Here is a 14319-nt window from a genome sequence, read left to right as displayed (position 1 = left end):
CTAATCGCAGCAGGAACTTCATACGTCGTAGTAAAAATTACTGTGATTACGTCTAATTGGTTTTTCTCTAGCAGGCAAAGTATACTTTTAAGTAATTTTACAGTGCGCTCCGCAACCAGAGACCGCTATATTACTTCTCTGGCGAGTGCAGAAAAGAATATAAGACAAAATAATATATGAATCGTCATTTTAAAAAGAGGAGGCATGTTTCTAGATTTAATTCAGATCTTTAGATCTTTCTTCAAGCTTTGAGTGGATATCAGCCTGCGATCAAGATTGAATGCAATTATAGATGAAATTAGAGAAGATGAGGGAGTAGAACATTTAAAAAAAAATGTACGCGTTTTCCAAGATGGGTCGAGCCGACCTCGTTCGAGACACTCGGGCCGCTCGCACGTTTTCGGAGTCGACTTTCGCCGCGTTTCCTGCCTGGAGCCGGTCCGTCCGAAAACTCCTCGCGTCTCGACGCCGCCGGCAAAATATTTGCCCGCGCAAACATGACATCGAGCGGAGTTCTCGAGCCTCCCTTTTTGCAGTAGAACGGTAAACAAAGGTGAGCGCGCGAGCGTCGACGAGTAGGAGGAACGGGATTAAACAGGTTATTGTGCGGTTTTGACGGGTCGCAGTGACTCCTTGAAAGGGAGTCGTGACACGATACGTCTCTAGAAAGAGGCTATGCCGGGGCCTGCTGAAAACGTGCGCATTATGTCGGCGACTGTTCGTCGAGGGGGCGTGATCGGCAGGTCACTAGGTTTACGCAGGCCAATAAATCATCCGAAGGACCCGTGCTCCCCTCGGTCCCCGCCGGCCGAGGGTCCCTGTGGGTCAGGTACCGAGTCCTCGGAAGGATCTTTATCTCCCAAGGACCTCGTCGACCTGTCAGCTAATCCTATTAGCGGCAGTGAATCTTCGCATTGCGTCGCGACCACTATTTTTCCAGTGTTTCCTCGGGGCCTGTGCCGTGTCGCGCGTCTCTCCGTAGTCCATCGGGCCCTTCTCCTGGGCCCTGTTTCTACCTGGGGCGTCGGAGAGCGCTTCCGGAATCGTGCTATCTTTCTAGGCCACGATGGACGACCGATTCAATATTTTTGACAAGCGTGAGATAGCTCTGTCGTAGAGTTCCGTTGAACCTGTTAGCGGCAGTAAATTTTCGCGTTGCGATCGCTATTTTCCCAGCGTCTATGCCGGGCCTGTTCCTTGTCGCGCGTCTTTCCCGCCATCTCGGGCCCCGATTCCACCTGGGGCGTCGGAGACCGCTTCCGGAATCGCGCTATCCCCTATCTTTCTAGTCGACGAAGCGTTTCCCGCTCGCGATGGACGGCCGATTCAATTTTCTGACGGGCGATAGAGCCCTGTCAGAACGTTTCGCGCGTTCCATAGAATCTCACTCTCCGTGCTTGGCGCAGGACGCGGTGCACGCGTATTACGTTTGCAAATTGCTCGGGGCAACGTCGCGGAAAATCGTCCGCCACGCGGGGCCGCATTGACACGAATAAGACACATGGCCGGCCAAGCATGATGCCAAGAAAACGCAACCATTCGCGCCGGCCCCGGCTGGCCAGAGGAAGCCGCCTCGCCATTCCGGCCCGGAGCGCTATTATTGCGGTATTTACGCCGGAGACGCGCACGCCGCGCCACGCCGATGCCCGACCCCCTCGCTAGCCCCTCCGGACCCCCTCGACACTCTAATTTGCCGGATAAATACTTCTTGACCGGGAACAGACTCAGCCACCGCCTAATAACCCGTGAAATTATTCTAAGTGGCGCGGCAACCGAGCGAGCCCCGTGGCTAATCCTTCCGACGTCCGTCGTTCCTCAGGTTCTCGCATCGGGCGACCGTGAACGCACCGATGCGCTCCCGACGCTGCTACCATCGCTGATTCGATCCGACGCGATCCAAAAGCCGAGACTGCGAATCCTCCTGCAGCCTGGTCCCTCGCGAATTCTTAAAACGCGACCAAATTGTGGATTTTACTTCATTTTTTCGCGATTTTGGCACCTCTTTATCGCAAACGCATTTCTGCATGGTAAGCTGAATTTTCTGCTCGTTTCGGTACTTGAATTATACGGGAATTTGAATTTGTATCGATCTTCATCTTTTAGTGCTTCCGCTCCATTTTTGCTCCAACCGATGAGTTCAGTTTTGTCTTCATTTCGTCTCGGTGGTATAAGTGTGGATTCGTAAACTGATTTTTCACTGTTATTGTAACGGGAGACCAATTTGCGAGTTGCGGTTTCAAAGAATTCCCTCGTTCGATTTTGCAACACTGTGCTAAGGTTTCTTTCGCTGCGGTGCTCGTGAATAACCTTCTTCCGCTCGTTTTCGAATGCTGCGCACCATTAATGAATGCACGACGGTCACTCGGGATACTTTGTCTGCGCCTATTTTGTACGAATCGCATGGTGTTTTAAATTCCTGGTCACATAAATGCGCCTATCGGTGGACACATCTTATACGCGACGTTTTATGATTGATAGAGTGTAAAGTATGAATAACTGAGTCGAATGATATGCAACTTACCGTGTGTCAACAACAGTGTTACTGCAGCGTTGTCACCACGCGGCGTATTAAATGTTTCTCCTAGAACGATGGTGAGAGGAGGGTAAAGGAAGTAAAGTATGCAATGTCATAATGATTGCGTTAGTTGTAACTGTTCCACAGTGGAATTGATTCAATCTGATATATTGTGCATAGCGATATACTTACTCCAAAAAATATTTAAGACCATATTCATTAATTATATCAATTTCTGCTGATTACATTAAATCGTGAGTGCATGAAATTGCATATCAAAATCAATTAGCCAATATAAATTCCGAACGCGATCAGTTGGAAACAAAAATGATGAGTGTACCAATAATGGCCACGAAGCGGAGCTCAGATTGTTAAAAAATATTGCAGTACAAGTTAGCATAACAAAAACTGAAACCCTACTGGAGTTTAACAAGACCATACATATAATTCTTCCAGAATGACACAGTCTTTACAGCTCCATCCCTAAAATCGGCATTCCCTCCGAAAAAAGTACCAATCAATATCAAGTACTTTATCATCCACTATCGTTACACAGTCTCATCATACCCAAAATTCTGCACCCCCGAGTTCAACTGTCTCCGAAGATCACTCACCCCCAAAAAACCATTTGTATCTGCAGTATTTCTGAAAACGTACTACCGCTCAAAGAAGCTCGTCCGAAACATCATCAACTCATTGCCAATTCATGAAATGAAGTTGGCCAGCCTATTCCAACACTCCAAAGCCCGTGAAGTCGCGATCGTTTCATTCTAGCCGGTAAGGAGCAACCCCCGTCTGCTCGCGGCGTCGAAGGAGGGTGTCCTTGTAACCCAGACATTTTCGCGTTCGTGTCACGTCGCCGTAACAAAGTTCCGAGCCCGGGATGCGTGGAAACGGGCGGCACGACGCCTCGCGTCGCGTCGCGTCGTCGGCACTCAGCGATTTCACGGGCCGGACAATGGCGCGATATAAGCCGGAAGAAGGTGGCTCGTCTCCGGATAAAGAACGACAGAGAGGGTTGTACGAGTGGGTGGAAGGGGGTTGGACGGAGCGCGAGAGCGTGGCAGGAGGGGAGGGGTAAGAGCAGAGTAGCGAGCAGGGAGGGTGGGGTGTGGTGGGGAGGGAACCGCGCGAGAGAGGCCGGCAGATTTATTCAAGTCCCTCGCCGTCGGGTTGACAAGAGTAGACTCGCGTAAACATACTCGTTTCTCCTTGTTCCGCCGTGGCCGTTTGTCGGAGCGGCGGGGGCCAGCGAGGCGGGGGCACGGGGAGGGGGATTGTATCGTTTCACGGTTGTTTGCCGGTGGTGGGGGCCGGTGCGGGCGTGGCTCGCGACGCGGGGGCACGTTCGATTCGAGGGGACGCCCGCGCGCGAAACGACGCTCCAATCGGGTGCCTCGCGCCGGCCCACGTGACACGCCCGTGGGGCAGCTCGGAGCGCGGCGATTCGCCGGAACGTCGACCGACGCCTCCCACAGGACGTCGGTGGGGGAGCAGGCTGCTTTCGGTTTTCGTCCACCAGAGGGGGAACTGGGACGGAGCGGAGTGGAAGGCCGATGAAGTGGTGTGAGTGGTGGCGAGTCAGTCGCAGACTGGAGTGCCCTGTGAGAGCAGGGGACGGACCGAACGAACGAACGAACACTCTCTATAACTAATCGCTCGTGACGCTTCGTCGTCTGTCCGAATGTCCGTCCCAAATCGGCCGACGCGCCGCACACACAGCACTTCTGTTTTCCGTTCTCTTTTTCGCCTCGTGGTGGTGACGTGAGCCTCTCCGCGGGCCGGCTTGTCCTCCTGTGAACGCGCGTTTCTTCTCCCGTGCCCGGCTCAGAGAAAGAACCATCCGCCGTCGAGTAACATAGTTTTCGCTCAGTGCCGCACAGTGCCCGCTCGGATGATCATCGTTCCACGCCTCGTGCCTTCCGCCGGACCCGCTTCGACGCTATCGCCGGACTATTGGAGCCAAGTGCACGTCCACGAAACCCGCTGACCAGCGTCTCGACGAGCGTGTGCCACGGAAAAGTCATGTGGTCGCCGCTCGGATCCCCCGGCCAGAACTCAAAGACACCCTGATGGCAGTCACCGTTCCGGCGACAGACCGCGATCGCTCGCCGCCACTAGACACCCCGTCGTTCGTCCTATCCACGGCGCCGTTTCGTCGATCCCGGGAGTAGTAATAGGCTGACTTTTCAGTGAGAGAGTGAAGTGCGTGCAGGTGCGGTTGGTGACCTAATTCTTTGTTGTTTCTGCCGCGCGAGACTACTCCGAATCGAGAGAGAGGATCCGCTGTTGTTCCTGCTGACCGTCGACGACCGAGTCGAGCCGGCCGAAATGTCAGCGTACGCGCAGTTCGGGTACTCGTATCCGTCGGCGTCCCAGGTGAGTCTCAGACCGCAAGATCTCTAGATCGCTAGCTTCTACCCTGTCGCCCGACGATCGAGACGCAGCTCCGAAATCTATCGCGGTTCAATGATCAACGTCTGCTCCGGATCGTGTTTTCGATAAAAACTCGAAGCAAGGCAATTACCGACAGACAGGCGAGCATAACGGTGCACCGATCCATTGTCTGCAAAATCGCGGCTCAATTATTCGCCTAACGATGGTCGCTTACCGGGTAGTAATTTCAGGATCATTGTTAATCCCAAGCCACTGGCGTTCGCGGAGGCTTTCTTTTCGCGAAAGCGAGCACGCCGCCGGTAATTAGGCTCTGCTACCTTGTTAGACCCGAGGTTCCCTCGTTCACGGTTCAAATTCCGTTTCTGCTTTTTACACGTAGCGGGCCTCGGGTCGACGCGCCAGCCCGACGACCAAATGGTCCCGTTAATTGCTCGCCCGACGCAGTTTACCTAACCGTTCGTTTTCCGAGCAGTTGATGTCGCTCGCGATCCATTCCCAGTGACAATTAATCGTCAAATTATTTGATCGTTTCGGACGTCGCGTGTTCGAGAGACAACGTCCACTGGCCCTCGGAGCGATGATCAGGTGAGCACCCGTAGATTGGCTCGGCGATCCGCGCACCTGTATCGCGTAAATGTTTACCGACGGCCGTCGCACGCCGCGTCTACGCCTACTTGAACCTCGATCGCTCGTACGTGCCGGAAAAAATTAGCCGATACTCGCCAATTATGCAACCGAACTGTGGTTCTTGCATATCTTCGTTACGCTCGATTAACCAACAAAATTGCGAGCCGCAAGCCTCGAAGATTCCAGGAATTCTTCCAATCAAGGACTCGCATAGTGAACTCCAAAAATGAGAAAACTTTATTAGTTCTTTAATACTGTTCAAATTGGTCGTTCAATAGAGGATCCAACTAAACCCTCGAGCAGTTACAATTTTCTCGATACTCCATTCGCAAACGAAACCTTAATACTAATTTTAATGTGCAAATAAAATGGCGTGTCCGAAAGTCTCGCTGTTTGGAAATTAATGCTGAAGGGTGCATCGGGCTCGTTTTCGGTGGAACGATACCACGTGTGTTTTTTCTCAAGGTTGTACAATCGTGTCAATTGACGTTCTTTAATTGGCTGACCCAGTAGGGGTACGTCCGCAAAAATTGGTTAATGGGTCGACCGAATAGACGGGTTCTATTTTTACCCGAAATTCGGGTTGCTTTTCGTAGTCTTTTAATTTACGCGCGCGCTGCAGTTTTTATATAGACGTGTATTCGAGCTCTAGCGATGCCGCGGCTAGGTATCGGGAAGATTTATCGCGCGCCCCAGTGCCGAGTTAAATTAATTATGAGGTGATTAAAATTCCTGTGACCCCGGCGGCGGCCGCTACAAGCTCCGCGCGTCGTTCTTTAGAGCCCGGGAAGTCCGTGAATGAGCTCGAGATCTAGAAAGTTCGTGAAAACACCGGCGTCCTCTTAATTAAAAATTCGAGACGCGATATTTTCGTCGGTAACGACCGTTTATTGACCATCAACCGATAACCGGGCTACAAATCGGTCGACGGAGTGCACTAATCTTTACTAGACTTCATTTTCAGTAAATTAGACGGTCGAGATTGGTATTTGCGTATATTTCCACGATCGGCTGATAAAGTGTCTCACTTTGCGCACATTTGTCGAGAGTTGCGCCGTTTGTTAACTAGTTTATGCTCCAATCGCGCTGCCACATCGACGTAATTCGCCGCGTAAAATGCTGGATTTACTTGCGGGTTGATGAACTGGACTAACAGAGAAATATAAATTCATTGAAATCTTTTCGATTTCGAGAATATGTCCAAAATCTTGTGTGAAGATTAGGTATTCGTAATTATAAAGATTTTGGAGTGTGAAGGGTTGGTCTAAAAAGATGAGAAACATCAATGACTATTTAAAGTATCGTATCCCACGAATATTTATTAAAGGAGCGAACCATTTCAATTTCAAAAGAATCTTAAAAAATTTTTGTTTTAATCAATCATCTACAGCACACAAATTTTGGGGTGCAAGGTGTCGGCTCAAAAAGAGAAAGAGATACTAAAATCTGTATTTACCACCCTAACAATATTTATTGAAGAAAACAATCCTTTCAACTCTAAAGAAATGTGAAAAAGACCTCCAAATTGTCGACTCGTGTTGAACAATTTTTGGGGCACATTAGTTGAAAAAAAAAACCAAGGAACAGCAATATTTATTAAAGAGGACACCCCCTTCGGCTACAAAAGGATGTTAAAAAGATCCAGTCCAAATTGATTATCTCCATTAAACAATGCTCGTAGCAGAATGTGACATTTGTGGAAGGCAAGAAGCATCGATTGCGATTGGAGGAGCGTACCTGCGTATTATTTTCCAATTACAACCCCCATCGAGTCGCGGAAACAAAACAGTAGCGCAGACTGGGGCGGACACTTTGTTTTCGCGATTTCGTCACCGGCAAATCCGGGCGTCGAGGGCGAAACGGATCGGCGCAAAAGGGAAAATGAAATTCTGATTTACGAGCGGTTCAGAGCGAGGAGGGGTTTGGGGCGCAGGCGCGTAATCTCTCTCTCTCTCTCTCCCTCCCTCCCTCTATCTCTCTCTCACTCTTTCTGATGCCGAAAAAAGGAGAGAGCGCAAACACGAAATAACTGCGAACAGGAACGGGACACGTACGCGCAGGTGCGATCGCGGGGCTAGATGATAATAATACGGGTTAGGTCTGCCCGCATGGTCCGAGAGGAAGGTGCGAGGCTGCGTCGAAAGGGCTTTAACGTTCGACCCGAACCGAACCGCTCCGGGCTTTTCCCTCGTCTCGATTAACTCGCCGATAAAAGACCCGCTCCGTTCTTTTTCTGTCGTCGATGGGGTTGAAGTTTGAGGCTGATGAAGCTGTCCCGCCGAACCACCGGGAAATTGAATTTCGATGCCGAAGAAGTTGCTTGGCTAGACCTCGTGTTCTATTCCTGCCTCTTTATAGCGCTCCGCTGGAAAATCTGGCCAATTCATGAAACGTGGTATATTTCTACTACAGACGTTCTTGTGGAAGCAATTTATTCAAAATATTTATTTATTAAAGCAGGGTTTGTGATGGAGTATTGAGAATGTTTACTGTATCGTTAAATCTCTGTAAATTAATTTTCCTCAAATCTCAACAAACTGTATGTACTGCGAAAAAGGTTGATAACGTATATGATACGGCTGGAGTTACAAGTGCTGTAAAATTGCACTGAAGAAATTTTTTAGTAACGAAAAATTGTTACAATAAACTGAAACAAGACTTGAAAAAAGGTCGTAAATAACAAATGACTTCGAAGTTACACAGGATGATGGATAGTTAAGGACAGTACTATTTGAACCTCTTGTATAATTAATGTTTTGTGGTTATTTACATCATTTGTCGAAAAGATGTATCAATTCACTGGTAGATTTTTGGAGTAGTGCAATAAATGTTTCCAGTAATTATATGTATCTGCAACTAGACATGGATTCTCGTGTTCTAGAGGGAACAAATACAAATTTTAATAGACAGAATGATTTTTAGAGATGCTAAACAAAAACACAGCAGTAGTTTCAATACACCTGTCGCACAAATGATTAACTTTTCTTGTTGGAGCAAATAACACAGTTACCGCAGTAGTTAAGATTGCCTTTCCACCTGTTTAAACACACCGCGTAATTGTTTAGCATTACAACCCTGCACCCGAACCTTGCATTACTCAATGTTGCTTTTTCCCTTGTAGACATGGAAGCATTATGTATTACACTTATTATGTATTGTTGCGAATACAATAAAATATACGTTCCGCAATGGCGAAGTCCGATGAACAGATATCGGCAGAATCGTAGAAAAAGTATTGCATACATAAGAATAAAGGAATGCGAATACTTTTAATTTGTAGTTAGCTGTTGCAATTAGCGGTCAATTTATGTAACAGTATTTTCTGCGAATCGGAAAACCACCGCGCAAATTCCTGCCGCGTATTCTTCCACGATTAATCAAATTACATTCCTTTCCTGTTGTGGTAGTTGATAGTAAACCGCGGAGCAGACATACTGCTCCGAAATTATATGCCCTATACTAACCCTTTTCGGAGACGACAAAAAATTTTGTTTAAACCAACGACAATCCGCTTTGATTGTAGATAGAAATTGATTGGAGCTGCTTTTTTTAACGTCTGCACCAAAAATAATGTTGCACTCGTTGCGCTGTAGAAAAATGGAGTTGAATCATTGCATTTTTAAAGTACATTTTGACGGTGACTTGAGGGTTAAGATATTGTGAAAGAAAATATTGCGACAAAAATCGAAAGAGGGGTTAAAAAGTGCGAGTAAGGAGCACGAGTGATTGGAAACTAGCGGCGAGAGGGTGAAAGGTGGAGGCCAGGGATTTTCGGGACAAAGTTGTAATGAAAAGGAAGACAGTTACCGCTTGGTATTCGATTCCGACAAGGAAGCGACATCCCCGGGGACCACCTTGGACGAGTGTCGACAATAAAGCATCGGTTATCGCGGCTGGTATCTGGTTGCACGGCCGATCAGCGAGTCCTCTCGCAGTTCTCTCGCAGGGCTGCCACGGTGAAACGCAGCTTCTCCCGGTCTCGACGAGTAGTATACCGGGAACTGCAGAGAAATAGAGGAAGAAAAGCGACGTCCTCTAATTGCGCCGGCGGGATCGTCTAAACGGCCGTCCGTCTAAATAACGCACCTAGCCTCTCTCTCTCTCTCTCTCTCTCCTCCCGCGAATGCTTTACGATCGCGTCGCCGAATCCCGTCGCGCTGGATAATAAATATTTTACGCGGATCATTTCCACGGAAACGCGGGTAACGATAATTGGAGTTTATAGCCTACTTACGTGAATTTATAATACTGTCCCGTCGCGGCGACGCGGACCGGCACCGACTCGTAAAATTCGCGATTACAGATTAGGTAGTTAATATATTTACTGCCACCGCCCCGGGGATTCCAGTTGTAATTCCGCTTGTATGCCTATACCCCGTCCCTCGCCCTTCGTTCTCCCTTCCGTTCCCTTTTACCGTCGCGTCGGCCAACCGCGCCCGTTATCGCGCGTTAAACGTCGGTAGCGCTTAATTCTTTTCGCCCCGGCGCGGCGAAAAATCGGAATCGCGATTATCGCCCGCGGATTCGGTGAGCGAATGTAAAAAGGGACACCGCGCCGCGTAAAACCATCGCCAATTAAGGAACGACCACCGACGTTATAAACTGTTTTATGAAGTCGCGTACGATATCCTCCCGGGCACACCTGATTTCTGCGGAGGTCTTCCCGAGTGGCGCGCCAATCCTCCGCGATTCATTTATACCGAAGCCCATGAGTAGAATTTTATTTCTGTTTAAAGGAAATTAATAACATATTTGGTATCGTGATTTGTATCTGTAGAGTGATAGTTATGGGAGAGCGTGTTGAGAAAGCTGAGATTTGGGCGAATGCTGCTGCTTTCAATCAAAGTTGAATTGATGGTGAGATTAATTCGGAGATTATCGAATATGTCTTCACGGGAAAGAATTTGATAGGCTGATAAGAATATGTGAGGAATTGAAAGTTTATGGGATTCAGTATCACTCTGACTTCAGATTGTAAGTTACCGTCGTGGACTTAGGATCCGAGTTAGTCACAGCTACAGAAATACTGGAACTACTATTTTTGTATACTTATTTACAGCTTGTTTTATTCCTTGGACGGAATAAAGACGTTTTATTGGCAGACCACGGTTATTTATAGGAATATAAACATTTATGAACCGATTTGCCGAGATAGGAAGTAGACAGAAATTTGCTCGCCCTCTCATAGCTCTTGTCAGTCTGGAAATAAATTGCTTGACGTGTTAAAATGCGTAGTCTACTCGTCATTATCTTCATTACAATTCATATTTACCGATCGTTAAGAACTGCGAACGAAAAATTGGAATAACAAACTTTCGTGTCATTACGATACAGGTGTCCAACGAAAAATGTATTCTGTTTTGAAATATGACTGGAGATCATTTTAAATGGGAAAACTTTAAGCATCGCGTGCTTTCGAAATAAAATTTAAGAAAAATCGTAGGTTGATTAACTACAAGTACCTGGTCCGTGTTACTCGACAATTTATTTATAGTTCGTGCTATGATTATTGTAATATCTGTCGGAAGTATCTGAAAAATTTCAACAATTACGGAATAAGAGATTTGAAACTGGTCATATTTCACGGATGGTGGTGGTGTTAAATGTATAAATTAAAAAAATTCGTTAAGAAAAAAAAAGATCGGAGTGTAGTGAAACCGCATTGTTCGAGGGAGCAGTGCACTTCGAGGTGTTTTATTTGCTTGCGGAGGGGGAATAAAGTTCGGAAAATAATAGAATCGTCGGCAGATATACCCGGTGATTTACGTTGCCAGGGTTGGCAATAAAATGGCATTCGAAATGAGTAATGGGCGTTGGGCAGAAGTGGCGAGGAGGGAGCTTAGATAGGCGCAGCCGGCGCGACGTGTCGAGAGAGCCACGGCGTAGACGACGCCAATGACGACGCCGACGCCGACGACGACGACTCGCCTTTTGTATCCATCGGGCGTAGTATAGGGGCGAGCAAGGTGTTAACATAGATCCAGTTAATATGATGTTAATGATATGCCGGTGTGCACCTGTGAAACGCGTCGCAAAGCGGCGCGCTTACGCCTGTGTGTCGTCGCTGATGCGTTCCTCCGGCTCCGGCTACCAGTCGAACCGAGTCCTAATGATGTTAATTAATTCGCCGAGTCGCAACGAGCCCGCGGTAATCGTTTTGAAACGGCGGGATGTGGTGGGTGTGGTTGCGAGAATCGTTAACAAATCGAGGAGACGAACAGTTCCCAGCCGGAAAATTAAACAACGCCTCGGCGGCGCGGCTCCCCTCGCAGCCGAGCGATCGGAACTTTTCACGATCATCGGAGGAAACGAAGTTCGCATACTCTTTCGGTGCACTTCGGCGCACGTGGTTCATTAAAGAAGCAGCCGGGAGATTGTTAACTGCCACTTCGGCTCCAGTGACTTTCTACCGATTTTTCTCATGCTCTGTACGCCATTTAGATTATCGCCTACATGCGGGACGGTGCGTTTAACCGCGTACGTTCCTCAGTTTCTAGCAAAACGCGCATTCCTCGCAGACTTCTAACGAGTTCGACTCGCTTATAGGGCAAAAAGGAAACCGGCGGATACTTCGACCGAAGTCTTCTAATTCTGACTTCGTTGTAGACATTATTTCCGTGCGGTGTGATACTCTCCTGAGAAATACTCCGGATCGAGCCGCCGCTGCATTCCCGAAAGTTATCTTCATTAATCGGATAGCTTAAACGGCGAACGGTGTACGTGTCATGTAAGTGAAAAATTGTTTTCCTGCTGAGTGATTGGTACTCGGTGTTAATGCTATAACAATTTGTTCCTGTCCTTGGGCCGAGATTACGGCCGCGGATCGCGAGCATTTCGGCACCGAGCACTCGAAATAATTAGTTTCTAGTTTCTATTAGAATGTACACCCGAATAAATCAGTTCAATAATTTCTTGCTGGTTGAAACTTGAAATGCGATATCAGAAACGTTCCACTTTGATTCCTTTGCTTGTTCTACTATTAAAATGAGTTTTTTTGCCAGGCAGTTGCGATAGCACTGCTAGAACTAATTATTCTGTAGATCTTTATGCGAAGTAAAAATTGTTTACATCAATTGAACGAAACACATATTGAAGTTTTTTTTTTTTACAATACTAGAATTACATTCAGTGTCAAATGGAAACATTGGAAATAAATGGAGTGTACAAGTGATGGGAGCGAAAATAAATTCGTCATTTTTCGAAGCCGTACAATTAGTTATCTGGGGTTAATTGCTCCGGAACAGAGGCACGTATCGAGGGTGACGCCCCCCCGAAAAAATTCGTCGATAAGGAACGATGTTCGCGTCTCGTTCGAAACATCGAATTCGTTCGTTACGCGTAATGAGAATCACCGATCGGCCGTGTCTCGTTAAGTCCGCCGTGAACGCATCGATCGCGATCCTTCCGTTATTTGTCAGCGGCGGCGAAACACGTCGAACGGGTCGACTTTCGACGTGGCAACATCTGTTCGCCGATTATACATACGCGCGCGCGTAACGACGGTGATTACTTTTTCGTTTGCCGAATAATTAGTACAAAGTTATTACTACCACTGTTCTTGCGGCGCTTATTAGCGGGTGACCGATGTTCCCGCATTAATTGAGCTTTGAACCTGGCAGAGAACGACAGAGAAAGTGAGAGGGAGAGGGAGAGAGAGAGAGAGAGAGAGAGAGAGAGAGAGAGTACGGTGTACTGTTGGAATATATTTTTTCCAGTCGACTGGAAAATTTCGCGTTACACCTGAGAATTTTTAAACCTACCTGTCGTGAGTATTTAATTCGGTACTTAAGTCCTCGGTTTTGTGAACGGAGATTCTGTTTGAGAATTTTTCTACCGTGTTTGCCGGCGCTGTCCCTCCAGGTAGAGAGCGTTAAATCCACCGGTCCGGAGGTAGTTGACTTTATCAATTGTGTTTGCATTCTGATTAGGAGAAGCTTAAGGCACTCTTGTACCAATAATCACTGCCGAACACTGTACACAGTGGAGTTTCGAGATATTTTCTATAGGCCTGACAAAATCACGTTCTCGAAGATCACTCCATAGAAATTGGCCTTGCTTAGGTCAGTGTAGATTTTTGTAATTTTTATTTTACTGGATATAGGAACGTTCTTTATTGTGTTTGGGTTTGGTTAACGATGTACATCGCCAGTCAACGGTACGAGATTGAGATTGGTGGTTAACAAGCGGAATAACATCGTTTCATAACGATAGAATAAATTATAGGAATTATTTTTGTATTTCCATTACGGTGTTACACACAATATTCCCTTTCTTCGTTGCCAGAGACATATGGCTCAATACTTCCGGCCAGTAGTGTACCCTTTGGTGCATCGCTTGAACCCCTAACTGATCAGGTGTCCTTACAATGCAGCCTTATTTCTTCCTCCAGATAAAAACATTTTCATATCTTCGTCGATACGAAATGTTCAAGCTACTCGAATATATTTCAAGAAATACATAACTATAATTGATTCGTAATAAATAGAACCACGTTATATGTTCGTTCAAAAACATTCATTTAACGTCAAAGATAGTAATAGTATGCAAGGCAGAAGCGAAGCACGTCCAAGACGACGCGACGCATCTCAACGAATTGGACACTGATCGAAACATTATAAGTGTAGATTATAAAAGAGACTTGTACGGTACTGAAGACACTGAAATCAATAGAAGGTTAAGAAAAAAATTAATAAAACAGTGTCTCATGTAGATTCGCATCAAACGCCGTGACAAGGAAAATTGTTAATATTATAAATGCCGACTAGAAATCACATGGTGTC

At 47.0% G+C, this 14319-nt stretch overlaps 1 protein-coding gene across 4 annotated transcripts in view; it reads left to right on the top strand.

Moving 5' to 3' along the window:
* LOC143356928 (homeobox protein caupolican) overlaps positions 1-14319 on the top strand; it is a 125601-nt gene that overhangs the window by 35715 nt on the left and 75567 nt on the right. Inside the window, exon 1 of one of the 4 annotated variants that reach the window (XM_076792994.1) lies at positions 4065-4894. The exons of the other annotated variants lie outside the window; for them this stretch is intronic. Coding sequence (XP_076649109.1) covers positions 4847-4894 — 48 coding nt within the window. The 5' untranslated portion in view covers positions 4065-4846. Of the gene's footprint in view, positions 1-4064; positions 4895-14319 lie in introns of those variants that run through there. 4 annotated transcript variants of the gene reach the window in all.

Source organism: Halictus rubicundus, chromosome 9, assembly GCF_050948215.1.
Source record: "Halictus rubicundus isolate RS-2024b chromosome 9, iyHalRubi1_principal, whole genome shotgun sequence".
NCBI classification, from domain to species: domain Eukaryota; kingdom Metazoa; phylum Arthropoda; class Insecta; order Hymenoptera; family Halictidae; genus Halictus; species Halictus rubicundus.
This window is presented reverse-complemented; position numbering and strand designations above follow the sequence as displayed.